Source organism: Maniola jurtina, chromosome 22 (assembly GCF_905333055.1).
Source record: "Maniola jurtina chromosome 22, ilManJurt1.1, whole genome shotgun sequence".
Lineage (NCBI taxonomy): Eukaryota > Metazoa > Arthropoda > Insecta > Lepidoptera > Nymphalidae > Maniola > Maniola jurtina.
The window spans coordinates 6630888-6653734 of NC_060050.1; the positions used below are offsets into that span (position 1 = coordinate 6630888).

General features: G+C 36.2%; 2 protein-coding genes across 3 annotated transcripts in view; both read right to left on the reverse strand.

Annotated features, from left to right (window-relative positions):
* Window positions 1-3463: 3463 nt before the first annotated feature.
* The window catches only part of LOC123876737, an 82698-nt gene continuing 63314 nt past the window's right edge, over window positions 3464-22847 (reverse strand). The window contains exons 3-8 of one of the 2 annotated variants that reach the window (XM_045923075.1): window positions 18197-18405; window positions 9445-9620; window positions 8622-8728; window positions 7463-7650; window positions 5235-5347; window positions 3464-4629 (exon numbers count right to left, since the gene is read on the reverse strand). In XM_045923075.1, coding sequence (XP_045779031.1) covers window positions 4489-4629; window positions 5235-5347; window positions 7463-7650; window positions 8622-8728; window positions 9445-9620; window positions 18197-18405 — 934 coding nt within the window. In that variant the 3' untranslated portion in view covers window positions 3464-4488. Of the gene's footprint in view, window positions 4635-5234; window positions 5348-7462; window positions 7651-8621; window positions 8729-9444; window positions 9621-18196; window positions 18406-22847 lie in introns of both variants that reach the window. The other variant, XM_045923074.1, reaches the window with a different exon arrangement.
* Window positions 15569-16458, reverse strand: LOC123876744. Its single transcript, XM_045923090.1, has one exon. The coding sequence runs from the start codon at window positions 16404-16406 to the stop codon at window positions 15897-15899; it is 510 nt and encodes a 169-aa protein (XP_045779046.1). The 5' UTR covers window positions 16407-16458; the 3' UTR covers window positions 15569-15896.

The following is a 22847-nucleotide window of genomic DNA, read 5'->3' on the forward strand; positions in this document are numbered from 1 at the left end:
TTTTTTCTCTAAAATATTTAAGAAGTTTACATTTAAATTGATCCCTAAATAAATTCCTAAGCAACATTTTTTGCATAGAGCATAATATTTTTCTGCTAGATGATGCCCGCGATTCGGATGCGTCCGAGAAAATTTAGATTTTGATTGAGAACTCTTTGATTTTCCGGGATAAAATGTACCTACCTGATATGTGTTAATTCAGGGTATAAGCTACCTCAATTTCAAACAGCCAAATCGGTTCAGTCATTGTGGCGTGATGGAGTGACAAACATTCAAACTTTCACATATTTAAAATAGGTACTAGCTGATACCCGCGACTTCGTCCGCGTGGATTAAGGTTTTTGAAAATTCCGTGGGAACTCTTTGGTTTTCCGAATAAAAAGCAGTAGTTGAGTAGGTAGTGTCACTCTCCATGTCTTTAACTATACCCATGCGAAGAAATCACGTCAATCCGTTGCGCCGTTGCGACGTTATTAACGGACAAACAAACAGACTTTCGCATTTATAATATTTGTATGTAGGTAGTTATTAGAAGGCTTAGTCATTAGGTACTTACTTATATAGACATCATACTTCATAATTTCGTACAGTACTGGTAGATTGGTAAACACCAGGCAAACAATAAATTATAGTCAACATCTGTCTCATAAGAGAAATGTCAGGAAGGCTTTATCGAGAGATTCCAAACAAGGACTCTTTCCTAATGAGTTTTTGCTGTAGATACCTAATGGGGAAAAGGAATGAGAAAGAAAGAGTATATTGAAAAGATTTCATTTATTAGGTGGATTCAAGTGAACAATGGTTTCTCTAATTCATTTTACTAACATTTAAGTCTAAGGTATAAAATAAGGCTGTATCGTGAAATGTGAAGACGCTTACTTTAAGGCAGTTCTTGCTTACCGTGTCGTGCAACAGAAGCCTTGTAGTGTAACTTGTTGGATCATTGATTAACGCTCCAGTTGCGTGGCAGTTAAGTTACGGTTACCGTTTAACTTTGATTGTCAATAACAGAAAAATAGGTTGAATAAGTCAGGGTTTTGTTAAATGGATCAAATTTTACCTTCTGGGTATGAATACTGATTTGTGCAACGCTTAACTAACGATTAACGGTAACCGCAACTTTGCCTATCATGCAGTTGGACCTTTTCTTAACAATTTCTTGGAAAATCTGTAGTTTGAGTGCCTAACTTTATTTTGCCTTGGTTTAAAGTTTGCAAATTGTTCTTATACTTACACAGATTTATTTTTCTCGGTTAATTTAAAAGTTACACTATAAGGCTTTATGTTTTAAAATTAATTTTATTATTTACATCGTAACATTACACAAGAAGCTCCTTATATCTAAATTTCATAGTAATTGGTCAAATTGCACAAGTTTAGGGTAGGTAAAGCGTTTCATTTCCTTAAGCAAGCGATTTTTTATCTGAAGTACTTAGGTATATCTAAAATCTTATCGCCTAAAATAACGTTTTTGGTTTTCTGTTTGTGAATTTAACCAATATCTTGTTAGTTCTTTCGGGAACCATGACCTGTAGACCTCATTTCCGTTTCGTCGGTTTACTGCAAGAACTCTTTAATTGCGAAAAATTGTCTATAGTTTTCAGCAATTATGAATTCGTAAAGATGAGAGTTGAGACTCGTCGTTGAAGGTACCTGCTTAGTTCTATATTATCGTCAAAAATACTTCTACACCTATATTGTAAAGAAATTCATAGTTATGAACTGTAGATCATTTTTGGTGCAGGCAATTAATGAGTTCTTGCAGTAGCCTCGTACCTAAACCTAAGGTTCACATTAGATATCTGCTTACAAGTAACAGAAAATCATCATCGTTGAATGTAGTTCAGCTAACAAACAAAAAATAGTGATATAAAACTTATTTCTAAAAGCCTTTTTAAAGCAGGATAATTAATAGTTCGTAATTCGAAATCCTACCTACCTACTTTGTTCATAGTTTCTAATAAAAAATCTTTGTATATTCAACGCAATAATAAATTGTCTTTACTTTGTACTGAAGTACACAATATTTGAGTAACAATAAAAAATGGTCTTACACAATTTGTAATAGAAAATATGGAAAATGTCCACAAATATTTGATTTACAAGTAGGTAAAAAACCTAGAGCGACCAAATGCTCTGACTATCGAACAATTAGTCTGATGAGCCATACTACAAAGGTTTTCCTTAAAATAATTTATAATAGAATAATAGGGAAATGTCAAGACAGTATATTATGTCAACAACAGTTTGGCTTTAGATCGGGAGTAGGAACGCGGGAGGCCATATTCACGTTAAATGTCTTAGCAGAGAGAGCCATCGAAATGCAACAGAATGTGTACCTCTGCTTCATAGATTATGAAAAGGCATTTGATCGGGTCAAACATCAAATTCTTATGGATGTCCTCAGAAAGAAGGGTTTGGAAGATAAAGATCTCCGACTAATAGGAAACCTCTATTGGAACCAGGAAGCAGCAGTGAAAATAGAGGGTAAACTCTCGGACTGGCGGCCAATAACCAGAGGTGTCCGACAGGGCTGTATACTATCTCCATTACTCTTCAATCTGTACTCTGAAGAGATCTTAACAGATTTACTAAGTTCTATCCAACAAGGAATTAATATAAACGGAGTATGCGTAAACAACATCCGATATGCTGACGATACAGTACTGATTGCTAATTCTGCCACCGGACTGCAACAGCTGCTTACCGAAGTATCAAGAGCGGGAGAAGCTAAGGGCTTATCAATTAATGTCAGTAAAACGAAGGCAATGTTGATTTCGAAGAGGCCTGAAAGTCCCTTCCGTCTGGAATTGAGGGGCCAGAGCGTGGATGTGGTCCCGAAAATGAAGTACCTGGGTAGGTATTTCACTTCGGATCTGGATCACCTACAAGAAATAAAGTGCCGTATTAGCCAAGCCAAAACCATGTTCCACAAGATGTCCAAAATCCTCTGCAGCAACAAAATACAGCTTGAGCTGAGATGCCGCCTTGTAAAGTGCTATGTCTGGTCCACCCTCTTGTATGGTTGTGAAACTTGGGTTCTCAAAAAGGAAGCAACTAACCGCCTACAAGCTTTCGAAATGTGGATCTACAGGAAAATGCTCAAGATAACCTGGAACAGTTTTACACCGAACACTAAGGTACTGGAATTGGTCCACAAAGAGAGAGAACTCATGTCCACCATCATGCGAAGGAAGCTCGCTTTCTTTGGGCATTTACAGAGAGGAGGACAATTCTCATTCCCAAGATTAGTTTTGGAAGGGAGAATTGCAGGCAAAAGAGCTCAAGGTCGCCAAAGACGTAAATGGTTGGACGATATAAGGGGGTGGACAGGGCTTAGTTACCCGAAGTTGAAAGAGGCGGCTTTTAATAGAGAAGCTTTTCGGATGATGATCGCCAAACTTCGTTTCGAAGAAGGCACGCGATGATGATGAAATCAGTAGGTAAATAAAAAGAGATTAATAAGTACTAAATTCATTTACTTATCAATTAAACCTGACTATAGGCGTATTAGGGGACCGTGTTTAAAGTTATCTACGTCAGTATTATTCTAAGTGTATTTTTACATTGTAGAGTCTCTTCAAACATGTGACGAATTGCCGTCTTAAAATGGTATGGTTTACTATGTACATACTTTCATACAAATCAGTATACACTGGAACAGCATACAATCTTTAATTATTAATTAATTAGGACACAAAATCTCGCACTATATCTACCTACGCATATACTAGGTATAGTTTACGTATACGTTGCTATTCTCTAAATTGCCTTTAATACGCCTATATTATGACCTAGACACACTCGGCCAAACACGCGCGAAATTCCGTCCGAAATATCGACTAAAACTGGCTATGAAATAGGCTTTGCTTGTAATTTCTTAAATGATAGTTTCTGATGTAACTAGGTATAGTGTTGGATAAATGATTGGATAGAAGCAGGCATAATTTTGCGGAAATCCATGATACCAAGAACAGCAAGCTGAATTCGCCAATCTGGCAAAACAGACAAATCCTTCCTTCCTTCCAAATCCCTACTACTAAACACACAGGAAAAGTAAGCAAGCAATACGCACCACCATTACCTACGTAACACCCCATAAATCTTCTAAAACACTTTTACTCGGACACCGAAGCATCCTGAGATGAGATGTAGGCTACAACGACAAAGATATTTTCGCTAAGATTTTGACCATAGAGATTTGCATGTGTTGGTAGATTACACCGAATTAAGCTTGCTGCTCCTTGTGTTAAAATAAGTACCTTGTGCAATAAAGCATTAGGTAAAACAAACACACATAGTTAAAATGCATTTCGAACAGCATGAATTTCGCCCTTGTCTGACAAAAAATGTTATTTGGTTCCACTAATAAAATTAATAGCCGAAATAAATTCGCTAGTCTGTAAATCTTATACTATGACAGAATGTCTATTAGTCTTTTTGTCTGGTGCATACGGTTCGAGTTTCGCCGGCTCAGTGTTCAAAGCGCTATAATCTACTGGGAATGGCGGTTGTGGTAAGGAATCCTTTGGTGGTACCAGCACCCACTGTCCAGGTCCATTTGGGTTCTTCCCCATCAGCCAGTTGGTGAAGCAATGTACGAACGTCCCGTAGTCGAGGATTAGATAACTATTCTGAAAAAATAACGGTTACTTATTAAATATGGTTGGTTAGTTGCTATTCTTATAAGCAGCTGTTGTTTGTTGTAACTGTAACTTCACCGATATGAGTCGTACACTCTTTGTAAATAAGTATAATCAATGGCAAGAAAATTACTGAGCTACCTAAAATTGACGAGCCCAAATGTATCTATCTATCCGGTAAAACATCCAGCTCGTTGGAGAAGAGTTCTCCGTAATGTTGTGGGCTCTTCTCAGACTTGGACGCGTTTGGAACCCTCGTAGCTTTAGTTAAAGTTAACGTAAGTAATTAATTATCACCGCTACATCATTGTTTGACAATCAGAAAGTGTAAAACAGTACCCAATTTGAATCAATGACTTTGACTTTGTTCTCAAAGTTTTGCGACGTCTGCAAATTTTGCACTGTGGTAGACTGTGACTCATTCTGATAGGAGATCCAGGCTTAGTAACAAATAAGCACGGCTAACAAGCCGGCGATGGGTTGATTATGATGATGGTTACGATATACAGAAGCGCCGTGACGTCGAAACGAGAAAAAATCCCATCCCTTATCTACAGAAAAACATGATAAATCCATATAATATGTACTTACGCTCGTCATCCTGTCGTAGGCCGTGTCGATAATCTCTTCGACTCGCTTAGCAGAGAGCCCGATTACTGAACGGTAAAAGGCCGCCAGCGCTGGCTTCCTAATTTCTCCTGTACCTGGCAATGTGATGTAACAATTTTTTAAATTATAATCCATACTATATCACATTAATATTATTGAAGGCGAAAGTTTGTGTGTGTGTGTGTGTGTGTGTGTGTGTGTGTGTGTAATATCTGTTACTCTTTCACGCAAAAACTACCTGCTGGACGAATTTGGCTGAGAATGCAAATACCCTGACTATTAGGTACCTACATAACACATAGGCTTTCATCCCGGAAAATCAAAAAGTTCCCGAGAGATTAAAATTTTTGGAATTGAATCGAAGGCCTATATCCACGCAACGACAACTAATAAAAAGTCAAAGTCTACTAATACTAAGTCAAACTAATAAAAAGCTTTTAAAAATATGAAACATTCATCATTATCAATGATCAATCCATCACCGGCCCACTACTGAACACACTGTCACCTCTCAGCTTGAGAGAAAAGTTCGCCCGTCGCTGGCCAAGTACGGGATGGCTGACTTCCTCAAACCTTTCAGAACATTATGGAGAACTCTTCGGCACGCTTTTCTTTCGATGCCTTAACCGCTAAAATAAGTGACATTTAATTGCATAAAACGCACATAACTCCGAAAAGTTATAGAGGTTCGTGCCCGGAATCGAACCCCCGATCTCCCGAATTGGAGGCGGATGTCTTAACCACTGGGCTATCGTACGGCTATATGCATAGTTATAGGAGGTACCTATACAATTTAAGAATAATTATTATTATACCTATGTACAGATGTTTTATAAGAAGTAATGGGCATGTAGAGCTGCGTGTTGTTTGTGTTGCACTTCTACACGGGCTCTAATCAACTGTAGTGCACTTAGGAGTAAGTAGGTTAAATGAAACGTGTTTAATTAATTAAAGAGGACTATACGTTCGCAAGCAATGTTCAGCGACATTTTTTGCAGAATTAAACACTAACGTACATTCTTTTGTGTTTTTTGTACCTAGGTATTTTTTGTTTGTTTGTAATCGATAAACTCTGAAAGCGATTTTAATAATTCTTACACCATTAGAATGCTACTTTATCCAGAAGTAACGTGGGCAGTAATTAATAACAAACACAGTGGATCAGCTAGATGTAAACCTTACAATGCACAATTGCTACGTGCAAAAGGGGCGAAACGTGTGTGTGGTGTTGGGATTTGTGTGGTGCTTCGTGGTGGCGCGTATAGCTTGCTTTGTGGCTAGCTTTTTCTGGCTATTTAGCAGTGGAAGGGCAGGCGGTGCATATCGTATGCTGCATGATCTGATCACCATACAGATTTGTTTCAGCGGATTATAGCATACTAAATGATGCCCGCGACTTCATCTGCATGGATTTAGATTTCTGATTTAGATTTAGCCTTTGTTTTTCCATGGAGTAAAACTCCATCCCAACTGAACGCTATCCCAATTTCATCATAATCGGTTAAACTGCAGGGCCGTGAAAAGCTAGCAGGCAGACAGAAAAACAGACATACTTTCGCATTTAAAATATTAGTATGGATTAAGCTTTTGGTGCCTTGGGCACAGTGTAAGCATGTAACCCGGAAGTTAAATAGTTTTTATAAATCCTAAATCAACGCGGATGAAGTCGCGAACAACAGCTAGTTATCTCTTAATAAGTAAACATTTTTTCTGACCTTTGTAATTACGTCAGATCCTTTTATTTCATTTATTAATACCGACTGAAAATCCAGTTTTAATTCTAACAGAGATTAGGTTGGTACAATAGGAATTAAAAGAACGTTGCGTCCGAGTTAAAAAAAAATTGCTTCTATTGTAGGCTTTGTGCCGAATAAAATAAGAGTAGAGTCTTTCATTATTATTAGTGGCTCAGTTCTCAAACTGGCGGTTGAAAATTTCCCTGTTTCAGCACTTGGCAGCAAAGCTGTGGAAACAAGTGTCAAAAAAAAGAAGGTAGGTATCTGGACCTACCACAGTTAGGGCCAAATTGAATTGCCTTTATATATTTTTGTATATATATGTACTTACCAACCAACGATATAAGTAAAATTGTCGCTCTTATTTAATTAAAAAATATTGATAGTTATCTAACTAACTTAATCACTGTTGGTTAAAGGTGTAGTTACCTAATATTTAATTCTGTTCTAAAGAAGATGGGAAACAATACTTACTGTCTCTATCTATAACATTAAACATAATCTTGCACAGGTACTGTAGGTAAAGCGGCAAATCAACAAAACGTTTCATTTCTGTGAGCTGTAACGCCCATCTTGCTAACCAGCCTTCGAGGGTAGTTCTTCCAGCCATTCCACCAGCTTCGGGTCCACAAACTCTTCTGTAGTATGGCAACTCTGCAAACCTGTCAAACAAACTTTTGATTTAAAGATTTATTTATAGTAGAACTTTACAATTAATTGAACAAGCCACAGTAATCAATTAATAAAAATTAACTAGTAACAATGTTACTAACACCTAAGTATCTCATTCAAAAAAATATCAATACGGGAAAACTATTGTTAAAGGCAGACTATAGCAACAATTAATGTTGCTTTCTATTAATATATTCGATTGACATGTCATCGTATTCTTTGATTCCGTTCTCGTCTAGTGCTGGACTTATTACATGCCACGGTTTTGCGCCGCGGCGCGGCATGGACCCAATAGTTCCCACTGTCCACCTAGTGGGACGTCTGCCAACGCTGCGTTTTCCGTTGCGAGATCGCCATTCCAACACCTTGGAATCCTAACGTCTATCAGTTCTTTGAACTATGTGCCTCGCCCATTGCCACTTCAGCTTCGCAACCCATTGTCTTATGTCGGTTACTCTCGCTCTTCTTCGTATCTCCACATTTATGATTTGGTCACGTCCTACAGAAACTCCGAGCTCAGCTCTCTCCGTCGCCCATTGAGTAACTTATAATAAACTAGCCGATGCCCGCGACTCCGCCCGCGTGGATTTAGTTTTTTCGAAATCCCGTGGGAACTCTTTGATTTTCCGGGATAAAAGTAGCCTATGTGCTAATCCAGGATATTATCTATCTTCATTCCGAATTTCAGCCAAATCCGTCCAGTAGTTTTTGCGTGAAGGAGTAACAAACATACACACACACACACACATACAAACTTTCACCTTTATAATATTAGTGTGATAGTGTGATAATAATTTATTCAATGCAGGTTAAGACTAGTTTTTTGCAAATTACTAATTACAAAGTTTTATTAAGGCACTTAATCGCTAAAAAAAATGTTTTAAAGCTAGAGTCTACATTCTATGAGTCTCATATCTAACTTTGAGTCAAAATATACGAATAGGCATAAATAGGTACTTACTTTGTTGGCAATGGATTGATAAAATGCTCGATGAATTCCCTTTTCACTTCCAACATCATATGGAACTCTGACGAGTTGCTCGACCAGTCTGCGAAGTGGGCCAGTTTCTGTAAGATTGCCGCTAAATTAATGTAATTAGTCCAATTTCATAGCCCGAGTTGTAACAAAGCGTTTAGACTATTTCATTTTAATTATGATAGGGTTCGTCTTTGCGTTTTTTTTAATCTTACAAGTTAACAAAAACTTTTTGTTGGATATAAAAGTAAATTGGATTGTGATACAGAAGAAAGGATCTCTTGTACTGAATTAAGTAAATTGATAAGGATAGTACGTATTCATCTACTTCATTAAAAAATAATATGAAGCTTTTACTTAGAAAGTTTTAGCTGAAAAAGGGAAAATACTTATTAGGTACCTAGGTAAATATGTCTCTAAAAATTCTTTATCTTGGGATTAAGGTGGACGGTGAGCCCGGGGAGCTAAAAGCGGGCAAAACATATTTTTCTTTGCAGTAGGTATAAGCTGTTTCAGGGATTATTATGAACTCAATCTTTAAAATGAGCCACGGCGAAATAAACTAAGTAGTAGGTATTAGTTATTACCTACGGCCAGAAGCTCATATTACATATAACAAGATCTTTAGCTTTTCTAATAATTTTCAATCCCCTCACGTAGACAACCGTTGAACCCATTATGTAACCCTCAACCATTGAACTTTAAAAAACGTTATGCTTATAGGGCCACGGCCCCACGGTGGTATACCGTAGGGCTTAGACCCACCAGCGTTGGGACCATGGACCTGGCACCATTATTGGAGGTATACCTCAAAAAAATTGTCAAAATCCTGGTCACAGATGACGTCATCTCGGTCGTGGTCAAGAAGCTCGGTGAAGAAGAGAGTCATCTTGTCTGTTTGTATGGAGCTCAGTTGTGCTAATGGTTGCTCCTCCTCCAGGTCTAGGCACTCCAGGTCTTGACTGCATCGGTTGACCCATGTCGCTGATAAATAAAGCCTTGATTAAAATGCAATATATCTACAGTTCAATATATCAACGGTATGAGAACAGCCTGATGAATTCTAAATTCCTACATAGCCATAGGCTGGAGCCGGTCGCGGTTGGAGCAGTCTTGGTAAATATACCTACCCAATCTTGAACTCTTGAATAAGATCCAGCTATGCGGAATTTGTGCCAAAACAACTCAAATGAAACTTTCTAAAGACGTACAGAGGCGTATTTGAAAACTTTCAGGATATTCGCCCTCGATTGGTGAAAAGTAATGCCATATCCACAATGAGGAAGGTAAGTAGATACCTATTATTACCTGCAGTTTCGGTGGACGAGGTTATTTTCATTCAAGGCCAGGAGCAATATCTGGGGTTAATTTTCTTTCCGTGAACAAAAAAGTACATTTACGTACTTCGATTTGATCGTACGTTTTTATGGCAAAGTTGAAACAGCTGCTTGCATTATTTATACTGTGTTATCGTAGTACCCTTGCGTTAGTAGGACGGATTTTACTGTCTATGCTGATATCTACTGTGGCTAAGGTTGTAAAGCAGATAGATATCATTTCGGCGAAATGAAGGCTTTGCATCCCTAACAAGCGTAATATAACACCGCACTGCGGAACTTATTGTGTGGAAGTTAAATTGGACACGTGTTTATTTGAAAACTGTAACAGGAAAGTTTGTTATCTATTGTGCGAATGTTTTTGAACTTGTTTAACGTAGGTTATCATCATGTTCCATTGAAAATAATTCAGAATTGAATAAAGTTGCGGACAGTATTTGGTACGGAGGAAAACATTTAAGTAGGCTTTAGTTCCGGAAAATTTTTAGCTACTTATGTTTATTTTATCTAAGCTACTTACTCAATTATAATATTATATTCTAGCGATTGAAGTGAATTTGCCAGATGGAATAACTAGGTACTTAGCAGGTAGGTAACTAGTTTTCGTAATATAGGTACTTAACAGAGCTCTCTCCGTCACTTACTCCATACAATCGTAGTTCCCATTTCATTTGAATATTAAGCAACCAAAGTCCATGAAATTTTGCAGACATAGTCTAGAAACTAATATCTGTGTCTGTGGTGTTTTAGATTTTTCTAAAAATATGTAGTTTTAAAATTACAGGGGTTCAAAGATTTGTATTTTTCTTTAAAAAAAGGCCCAACTTTGTGCTCGTTTTTCTAGACAACGAAGCAATTTAATGAAATTTGGAAAAACCACAGACCTAGAAAATTTAATGAATATCATGCAGTAAAAAAATTATCAAATTCAAATTCAAATTCAAAATGTTTTTATTCAATTAGACTTTTACAAGTTCTTTCGAATCGTCAAAAGCATCTACCACTGGTTCGGAATGCCTTTCCTACCGAGAAGAACCAGCAAGAAACTCGGCGGTTGCTCTTTTCAAAGATTTATTTATATAGATTATCGTTATATATTTTATATTGTTATAATTATGTGGGAACTACGAAAACCAGAAATTACACCCAGAAATCTTGAAAATTTCGTGCTGTCTCGATTTCTGCAAGAGGGGTGGTGAGGTGCGGGGGACGACCAACCCCCGACGGTGACGAGGGGCGGAAACTGACAGTCTAAACTGGTCTAAACACACGGGCCACATTTAAACTACACCCGACTCTAAACTTGTCGATAGGTCTAACTAAATACACTGGTACATTTCAACTTGCGTTAGACGTATGCGTTACCTACTCAGACGTTGCCTGTAGATAAAAATATGTCTCATGTTTGCTGGCAATAGCGCATGCATCAAACCCTGCAAGTTGCACCTATTCCTCACCCAATACGCAATTCCTCACGCAATACGCACAGCTTTAATATTATAATTTTTGACAATGTATACTATATGTAATGCCATATCACAGGTCACTCTCTGATTTATTGCTAACAATTTACTTCCAAATCAATTCCAAATGCAAAGAAATCTAAGTGTGTTCAATTCACACTGCCCAATACCAGGACCTTAAATGACATAAATTCATTGATTAATAATCATATGTTGAAAATAAAGGAGAACCCCGTGTTTCTCGGTATAACGTTAGATGCAAAGCTTCTATGGAACACCCACATATCAACACTTGATGGTAAACTCAACTCTGCTGCTTACACTGTTAGAAAAATTCGACAGGTACTGACGTGGAAACTGCAAAAATTGTATATTTTGCCTATATTCACTCTATTATGTCTTACGGACTCTTGCTATGAGATAAAGCGATAGATATTGAGAAAAAAATGTATTACAGAAAAGGACAGGACGTGCAATTTATAATTTAAAACCGCGCGCTGCCATACAATAAAAATATAAGGAAATAAGTACCTTATTTATTATCTTATAGTAGCTTTTAAATATATTTACAACTAGCTAATGCCCACAGCTTTGCTCGCGTGGATTTAGTTTTTTGAAAATCCCGATCCTTTCATTTCCCAGAACAAAAGTTGCCTCTCCGTAATAGCCCGTCCCCGGGATGCAACTTGTTTCTGTATCACGTAAGAACATTTAAACGGATGATCCTTTTCAAATCCCGAGGGATCACCAGGATTTAGGAATGCAATTTCTTACAGCATCAGGGTTGAGGTCAACGACAAAGTATTTACTTGGTATAGATACCTTCAATATCAATTAATAATCGACACTTTTTAAATCCCATTAGCTTTAGTAGTCAGGTCCCCTGCAACATCAGGATTGAGGAGTTGGAATCCAAATTTTTTATTGAACAATGTCGCAAACTTTCTTTATCGATTAAAAAAACTAGCCAAAATTACGCAGTTAGGTTACCTGCCAAATTTCATGGTTTTGAGTCAACGGGAAGTACCCTAGAGGTTTTCTTGACACACTCGACAGACAGAGAGATAGACAACAAAGTGATCCTATAAGAGTTCTGTTTTTCGTTTTGAGGTACGAAACCCTAGAAACGTAGGAACGGCATTCCGAACAAGTGGTAAATTTTTCTGACCATTCAAAAACACTTTGAAGTTTACCTAAAAGTTTACAGGAATAAAAGTTATCATTGTACTCCATTCCATTTCATTCTATTCCATTCTGTTCAAAGATAAATAGATTATAAAAATATTTGTCACCGAAACAATAATTTACGATACATCAACCAATATCAATTTTACTGATGACAATCTGACTATTACCAAAGTGAACGACTACTATAATATCTATTATATACGACTAACATAATATGTATTATAAATTGTGTGCCGTTTGCATTCTCACTAGGTTCTCATTAAGTTTGTTTTATTTGGTTAAACTTTCTGGCATTTATATTGTTATGACGTTTAATTGGCAAACAGTCTGTTTATTGGCTGAAACTCAAAAATTCAGCCAATCACAACAAATAAAATATTTTAATAATGATTGATGCAGCTTTCTGTAATCGAAAACAAAATTTTTGACATTAACTTGAATGTGACAGTGATTTCCGAGTAGGGTTGCCAGAGGCCCCGTATTTTACTGGTTACTGGTTGGTATTTCAGGATACAGAAACCCGTAATTATGAAAATAAAATATGGGGCAAATAAAACTAAATATTTTTAGGGTTCCGTACCTCAAAAGCAAAAAGGAAATAGGATCAATTCGCTGTCTGTCTGTCTGTCCGTCTGTCTATCTTTCCGTCTGTCCGTCTGTCTGTCTGTCCATCTGTCCGTCTGTCCGTCTCTTCGTCTGTCATGTGTTCATGAACAAATATTAGTATTTTCAATTTTCAAAGTAACTAAATATTAAATCAAGTAGGTTATTATATGAAAGGACTTTACCAGTACATTCTAAGACAGATTTTTATTTATTTTTATGCATATTTTTTTTAATGCATAACAGTTTTGATTTCTTGTGTAAAATGTCGAAAAAAAATACCCGAATACGGAACCCTCGGTGCGTGAGTCTGACTCGCACTTGGCCGGTTTTTTACAAATTCAGCCGGGCTGGCTTGCGAAACCAAACGCTGACGTTATGTCCAGTAGAAAGAATACATATTTTCCTTGTGCGACAATGCGTAGAATAATACCTGCGTAGCCGAAACCCACTCGATTTTGATCATGGCCGTAACCAAAGAGGCGGAGGTTGGTTTTAGGATCTAAGCCTTTTTTTATACAAGTTAGCCCTTGACTTTAATCCCTCCTAGTGGTAATAGTGCAGTCTAATTTCTTGGCCGGTAGGGCCATACTAACCATATAACTAGCCATGACCCACCAGACCAGAAATTTAGAAATGGCCACTGCGTCTGGGAGACCGTCAAAAACCTAAACCTAAAATAATACTTACACTATTTCTTGCATTTGCTTACCAATTTTTTTTGGAAATATATCAAACATTTCGCGCTCGCTTCACTCGCGTTTTGAATTTGTATTACTTGGTGTATGCCCCGCAATTTCGTCTGCATGAATTTAGGTTTTTAAAAATTCCGTGGGGGATTTTCCGGGATAAAAGCTTATGTTCGTTTCTGGGGTGCAAGTTACCTCTGAATAGTAAGTATCAAAATTTTGGTAAAGAAGTATCTTGCTATGGCTAAACTCGTTTCCCTTTCACTTATTTTTTTCTGTATTGAACCAAAAACACTTACGCTCACTGCGCTGCTCTTTTTCATTGTTGTATTTTATTCCACTATCAAATTGAAAGGCGAAATTCAACTAACCAGGTAATTAGCCCATAAAGTTGAGCGAACGTATTTTTCCTCATGACAGGATTCAGTTCCGGCCCTGATAAAACCTCTCCCGAAATCAATTCCTGGCTACGGCCATGGTATTGATACTTTGAAGGTGGAATTACAAGTTAAATGTAATTTTAAGTTAACATGCAAAGATTGTATGCATGAAATGTATAACATTTTATTTTACAAAATGAAGAGTTTTTAAAAACTACTGAAATAAATAAATAATCTTTTATTTAAAACGACATTGTAAACACAGTTCACCGATCAAGACCCGGCAACATACAGAGAAAAAATACAAAACATACAAATAAACTGAAATACCTAAATAAGCTTTCAGAGAGAACCACCGCCTATTTCTTCAAATACAATAATAAACAATACAATAATACAACAATATATAAGAAACAATGTCTCCCGTAAACAAATCTAAACCCCGTATTTTTGATGGTGGTAGCCTGTAAATCTAAAAGAGGCAGGTGGCAACCCTACACCTACCCTACACCTAGACAGAATGAAAAATTTGTTTTCATTACTCGGCAGGCCTACTGCCAAAGTTTGACAGAAAGTGTGGCGGTAGTTGTGACCTCTGATTGGCCGACTCTCTTTCACTATTTGCTAAAATTGATGATTGCAACAACAATTTTTGCTTTTTTGTAATCTAAAACAGAACACGGACGTCAAACAGGTTGACTAATTGCAATCATTTCTGACCGGCTAACATTGTTCCGCTAGTGGCTCAAACTCACTGTCGCAGCAAGAACATGGTAAATTCAGCCAATCACAGCAATTTGAATTGGTTATCACAAATGTACCGATCTAGGAACCGAGAATGCACGAACCAGGGCAAATAGAGATAAGAACAATAATATCATACGTAGGAAATCGACGGGGGCTCGTTGACAAGTATCCTCTTAAGAGTGGCATTACAAAATAGGAAAATTACTCATAAACTTGGGGTCCTATTGCAAAACTTTAGGAGCGCGAGCGGTTTAAAGTGACGTTAAATCTTTACGTCATAAACATAAATGCGCAAAACGTGTTGGTAATTGGTATTACATTATATTGAGACGTGATGGGAATTTCGGTAAATACATAGGTAGGTACTTCATTCAAAACTTTATTGTTGTTCCAGGACGTATAAAAATAAATTTCCAGGACCCAGGGAAATGAAGCTTAAATAGAAAAAACATATTTATAAAATTGGATAATTATTATTTGAAATAAAAAACCTTTATTATTTTTCAACTTTTATTAAATAAGTAAATAAATCGTTGGAAAATATTATAATATCAACTAGTTATTAAAATATCTAGCTTACATAGACTTACGTAGGTACTCTTTAAATATACATAGGTACATACCTAAACAATATTGTAATTACTTATGCGAAATAATTACGAAATAATATGATGGAGTAGGATTTATTTGTATATCATAAACATTTTCTTAGGATCTTATGGCAACTGAAATCATATAGCCAACCAAGTCTGTAGATACAACATTGATAAAGTATAATTATATTTAGGTATTGTTTGTTATTTCTAATTATCAAATACAACTTATGCTAATTAGGTAAGTGCATCATATATGATTAAAATGATTCAAAAACCTCAATTGTCTCAGGAACAGCAAAATCTGTATCATCAAATTCGCAAGTTTTTGGCATAGCTTCACTGAGTCTAACACTAAAAGGTACCACTACTTTTAGCACACGATTCTCTATGTACCACTCTGCACGATTGACATCCACCATCATTGGTAACATCCTCACATCTACAAAAGGATCCAGGTTGTTCGTCTGATCAATAATCGTGAACAACACTCTATTTTGGATTTTCACATCAAGAGTCGATTCGTTCAATCCATCGAGGTCATAAGATATCATGTAACCATTGTTAGTATAGGTCTCCGTGAGCCAATTTTTATTATCCTCACAAGTAATCTTCAGAAGACTGTCTAGTCTGCGGGCGTACCTTAAAACAGTTTCAAAATATTCTGATCGCGTTAAATATTTTTTTGTGGTTTTACTTTTTTTCGAAGAGCGGGCTTCGGCGAAGCTGTTGAGAGTTAGAACGGTACACAAAAGCGGTAACCAGTTCATTTTAAGTCTTGACGAGTCCTGCAACTTTGAAGACTAAGCTAATAATGAGTAATACAAAGCAATAATTATTATCAGCTTATTTGTTATACTTGTGGTTTGCGTAATATTTTTATTTATAAAGCAGGAAAATCCTACTTCGACTATATCATGGTCGAGAAAAAGTGGGAATGGAAAACACGTATTCCTATAACATCTGCCTTCTAAGTACCTACCGATAAGAGTTGTAAATCCTTTGCAGTCCAGCAGGTAGGTACCTACTTAGAAATGTTCCCGAGATTGTCCTCTGTACATAGCGCTACGATCTGTTTGATCATTCTTTGTTTAATATTTCCATTACAGCTTTACTCGGGTAAAGCGATTTTTATGTACCTATCAAATTCTGGCAATTTGTTAGTTTCTACATAAAAGTATACCCATTGTACATTCTGCGGTGGCTATTATTCCAACGCATAAAATGTATGTGCCATAAATTCCGCCATCTAGACAGGGGTTTTCAATAAACTTCCCCCAGAGTACTTTTTACTCGTTCATTTGATGTACACTTCATCTTCATAAATTTTAGGATATTAAGTTACGAATTGAGATTTTCTGAGACGTTTATTAGAACTTTATGTAGAAGAATATAGGTAAAGATTATTATTTATCTCACAAATCTGATGTCTTGCTAGTTAGGTAATGGTTTCATTTCAAAGCTTTTAGCGTTAAATAGCACATAGAGAGCTAATATACTTAGCAGTTCTTTGAATTTATATCCAACTGAAACGTAGATTTCAAGATAGGTAAGTAATTCAGAACATTGCAATTTGCAACTAACATAGATTAAATTGCAACGGATTCCTTACAAGCTATCTAATCAATCTTGAAACTCAGTGCAATTTCACACGATTGTAATAGCTTGTTAGGCATAAATTGAGCCTTGCTGTAGATATATGAGTATTAGGAAGGTAGTAGGTACCTTTAGTACCATAAAATATCTAGCGCGGATTTCATTTTCAAATTGCATCATGTTCATGAGAAATGGCTACGTATATTTATTTTGAAATATGTATGTAAGATATAAGAAGGTTCTGATGCACTGCAGCTCTTTAAATAATTCATGAGAAGACAAACGAATCAGACGTTAGTTTATTTCAAATATTCCTTTGTTCACTGCGACTGGAGAAGACACGATAAAAGAATAAAACAAAGCTTTCCGCCATCTAAAATGAACTGTCATATATTTTCCAAAGGCACTATGCAGGTGCGGATTTTATGAAAGGAAGAGAAAATGTTGTATCATTAAGGTCCAGTCGCACGATAGGCGGTGACAGTTTGTTAGAAAAAAACCGGCCAAGTGCGAGTCAGACTCGCGCACCGAGGGTTCCGTACTCGGGTAGTTTTTTTTGCAACATTTTGCATGATAAATCAAAAACTATTATACATAAACTAAATAAAAATCGGTTTTAGAATGTACAGGTAAAGCCCTATCATATTATGATACCCCACTTGGTATAGTTATCTTATCACATTTTAATTTTTTTTTGTGATATGACCACAAATTCACGGTTTTCGGAATTTCCTTTATTGTGCTTAGGGCCTACCTACCTGCCAAATTTCATGATTCTAGGTCACCGGGAAGTACCTTATAGGTTTTCTTGTCAGACACGACAGTCTAGTCGGCAGACGGACAGACAGACAGACAGACAGATAACAAAGTGATCCTATAAGGGTTCCATTTTTCCTTTTGAGGTACGGAACCTTAAAATTAGTCCAGTGTGACATTATCAAATTAGGTAAATAGTAGTACTTACTCCAAACATGGACACTCCATCCGTGATTTTTCTCGTCTTCACTGTGCTCCGTCGCTTGCATTGGATTTCCAGGAACTTCCGATTCTGGTAGCGTCCTCCACCGTTTTAACAATTCTTTGGTTTTATCCTTCGTCTTATCGCATGCCTGTCGCCAGTTGGTGAAGTATTTGCGGGATACCTTCGGGCTTAGTGTCGATTTTGAGTCTTGTCTGAAAAATATTTTTGAAACAATATGCTATTTGAGAGATAATAGTTTAAGTATAAATATATCAATCAATCAATGAATCAATCAATTTATTTATTTGCTGATACAGGTCATCTTATAGGTGTAATTATATCCAACAAGATTTTGTAACAAAATCTGTGACTGTGTGCCTAGTGGTTAGAACTACCGGTTCGGCTCCGGAACCGGTCGGGAAGTCGAGGGTTCGATCCACATCTAATCGCGCACCTCTAACTTTTCTGTTATGTGCGTTTTAAGCAATTAAATATCACTTGCTTTGACGGTGAAGGAAAACATCGTGAGGGAACCTGCATAGTTCTCCATGTTTTCAAAGGAATGTGAAGTTTGAAGCCAATCCGCATTGGGCCAGCGTGTGGCAGACTATGGTCTAAACCCTTCTCACTCTGAGAAGAGACCCGTGCTCAGTAGTGGGCCGGCAATGGGTTGATCATGATGATGATGATAAATATCTAGTTTTTAAAACTTTACGGAGAAAAATTAAAAGAAAGACTTTAAAGGGCCTGAAATTTTAGTTTCACGAATTACCTATTTCATGAATATAGTTTATTGGTTGTTTCATTACTAAGTATATTTTGATAATAAGTTTTATAAAATATCTTCTAAAAAGAATTTCTTTCTTATAAAAATATTGCTTGTCGTCATTTTATTATAATCTAAGTTCTAAACCAATTAAGTACTATTATTGATAGGTAATTTTACGAATCCCAAATTGTATAACAAGCAGATTTTTAATAAACAGTGAATTGTAGACTAAATTCATTTAAAAATAATTGAAACCTAAGTTAAAGCGTTAAATTAATTATTAATATAAAAATAGCATACAATAAAGTTGTGTATATATAATAGTATACAAAGTAATCTTAAAAATATTGTGAAGTGTTCGCCATCCGAGCTTTTGTAAGCCTTGCTTGTTACAAAATAAGCCAGCTTTTAGAAAACTTAGTAGAATGGTATGTCGTAAAATTTTCTAGCGTGCGGTTTCTTTAAAATTACATACCGGGAACACTGTTATTAGAAAGACCTAATTTCTGCTTACTTTGCTTTTATTTTTTAATACATTTTTATACAGGTTGCTTATTAAAAAAGAAATATGTTTTCCTGTTTTTTTTTGTTTGATTAGTAGACGAGAAAATATAGGCTGTTATTTTCTTATACTTAATATACTGCGCTATATTTAAAGAAAAAGTAATTAAATACTTACTTAAAAAAGCGAATTATACTTAAAAAAGTAATTATACTTAAAAAATCTCAGGTGAAGAGGCATTAATAGAATAAATAGGAATTCCTACCCGTTAATTCGGTTAGGAATACAAAATCTCTACCTACAAAAAATTAACAGTACTAATCCTATTCATAATGTTCTATGCAGAAGATGTTTTCTGTAAGATCTATAAAGGCCAAATCCATGCTAATATTCCATACTATTCCATACTAATATTATAAATGCGAAAGTGTGTCTGTCTGTCTGCTACGTTTTCACGGCCCAACAGTTTAACCGATTCTGACGAAATTTGGCACGTTGCTAGCTTATATCATGGGGACGGGCATAGGCTACTTTTTATCCCGGAAAATCAATGAGTTCCCACGGGATTCCTAAAGAGCCATCCGCTCAACGGATTTGTGTGTTTGGTACCGAGGTAGCTTGCGTCCATGTTATTGACATAGACAACTTTTTATCCCGGAAAACCAAACAGTTCCCACGGGATCTTCAAAAACCTACATCCACGCGGACGAAGTTGCGGGCAACCTCTGGTCTAAAATATAGTGAATTATGTACAACAGACAAAATTCTACCTAGTACCTTATACCTGTACCTACTGGTCTAATACCATTTAATGAAGTAACATTTTGAAGTTTATTATAATAAAATACGTCATCTCCAATCTCAAAGAGTGTTTAATGTTTATACAAAGCGCTCGAAGCTTAATCAACGCTATGCGAACCAAAATGTAAAGGCTTGATTAAATGTCGGATGAAGAGCTACCGTGCTCTTTTGGATGACACTCCCTAAAATTACTCAATATTACAGCTACAGTCTACACAATTTGGAAGTCTTGTTAGTGAAAATTACTCTTCTTCTAAAATAAGTATTTTTTAATGCTACCTAATAAAATATCACTATAATATAATTTTGACAGTAAGATAAGGGCTTTCTACCCGGGATGTGTGAGGATGCGAAGTAATTTATGATAAGCGTTTGTAATTTATGAATAACTAACTGACGCCGGCGACTTCATCCGCGTGGATTTAGGTTTTTCGAAATCACGTGGGAACTCTTTGGTTTTCCGGGATAAAAAGTAGCCTATGTGCTAATCCAGGATATTAACTATCTCCATTCCGAATTTCAGCCAAATCTTCGCCTTTATAGTATTAGTGTGATAGTGTGCTTTATGCGAAGTAGCTTATGCCCGCGACTTCGTCCTCGTAGTCTACTCAAACAAACCCTTATTTTTTTTTTATTTTTTTTAATTTATTTAATCAAAATAATTTAACAAAGGATCTATAATATTATCGCTCGCCAACTGGTTATCATCTTAGGGGTTGAAATTCAAAAATCCTTTCGTAACGGATGTTACGTTATAATTAATAGATCGCCTACTTACATACTATGTACGAGATAGGTGATCTATAGATTACATCTGACAGTTATAATTCAGAAATAAACTGCTGATGCATTTCGTATGGAAGAACAAATATCAACGGCTCCATCAGTCATTGTAATTTGTAGCTCATCAATCATCCGCCGGCTGGGATATACAGTAGGGTATGAACTATGAGTGCTTCATTAGGCAATCGTTATGTTTACTGACTAAATTGTTTGGCAAAACTCTACAGTAATCACAAATACCCCGTACTAAGTGTTACGGAGCTTATCGATAACAACCACGGTTTGCTTTGGAAGTTTTTGTGGTTATTGGGTAGGTAAATGTTTACTCAATGGCTTTAGAAGTTGTCTGTACCTACTTGTTTGTGGAATTGGAAGTAGAGAGATTAGCTTTCGCTACATTTGAGAATGTGTGGTAGTTAGGTGTTTTATTGTTATTATAGGTATGTTCAGATTGTATATCATTAAAAGAAATACTTGTATTTAAAAATATTTCTTTAAAATATTTTTTTTAAAAGCTAGCCTTTTTTAGCCTAGCAAATAAAAAAAATATCATGAATTTTCTGATACTTTTTGCCAAAATGGTGCTTAGCTAGGCAATAGGCTCCTCTCAGGTATGGACTCCATATTCGTGGTGGTGATAGATGGTGCGTGGAGCGTGCATCACAATGCGGTCCATACTTACCTAAAAAGAAAATTCTTCTAGGAATTTCGCCGTATCGTAAAATGAGGAGAATGAAGTCGCACCAACGCATCGTACCTAACATGTTCCGACTATAATATGATTTACTACTGTAATATATGGCTTATTGTATAAAGCGCGTCTGTTATCTTGTTATCAGAACCTAATTAAGGCTTATCGATTACGTATATCACTCATTGTCAGCTGATTGATTAATGTTTGTAACGTAGGATGATATTATGTTCATTCATTTGCGGAAAATAGTTTCACGACGTTGGTTATGGATTGGGAATACCCACGGAATACCCAATTCGCCAGTTATACAGTTAGAAATATCAGGCTCAATATATCAGGTTGCCTGGTAGAGATTGCTCTAAGAAATAAGGCCGCCTTTGCACACAATTGTTTTTTCTGTTTTCTTTCTGTATTCTGTTACATGTGTTTTCGTGTTCAATATAGAGTTCTATCTATCTATCTCATTCGGTTGCAACTAAAAGTTTTTGTTACTTACTATAAAAAGTTACTGTTGTGTAAAGGAACTTATTGATTAAATTCCTTCAAAATTCTACGCAAAATTTGGTCAGTAAAAAGCTATGTTTTGTTATAACTGTATCATTCGTCATTATAATTGGGGCTGGCGAGCAAAACGGTGTAATTTTTTAATTTCAGGACCTTTTTGGCTCGCTGAATACAAATCTGAACTCATTTCCAAGCAAAAGAGCTTAAAACTGTGCTAGAATCGTCTAAATTTAACACACCTAAATCAAAAAACTTCAAATTCATCTAAAGTTTTGTGATTTAGATCAAAATTCAAAACGGTACAATAATACCTAGGTACCTAATAAATATTTAACAGCTTTCATTCGCTTTTTTGCTCCTCTTTTGAAATTTTGATTTTGTGCAATTACCTAGGTACCTTTCTGTACGGCAGCTCCTCAATTCCCATACTATTTTATGTACGTACAAGTTTGAAGGTCTGAGAAACTTTGAATACATACAAGATAATATATTTTTATTGATAAAAGGCTAAATTACTCAGGTGAAACCATGACAGACTCATGCTTGTATACAATAGTGGTATAATAAACCCGTTTTAATGAAATAAAGTATGGTATTTCGG

What these genes read in the sequence shown, in the direction of transcription:
- LOC123876744 (XM_045923090.1), bottom strand. Translation starts at nt 16,406, where the DNA reads ATGAACTGGTTACCGCTTTTGTGTACCGTTCTAACTCTCAACAGCTTC.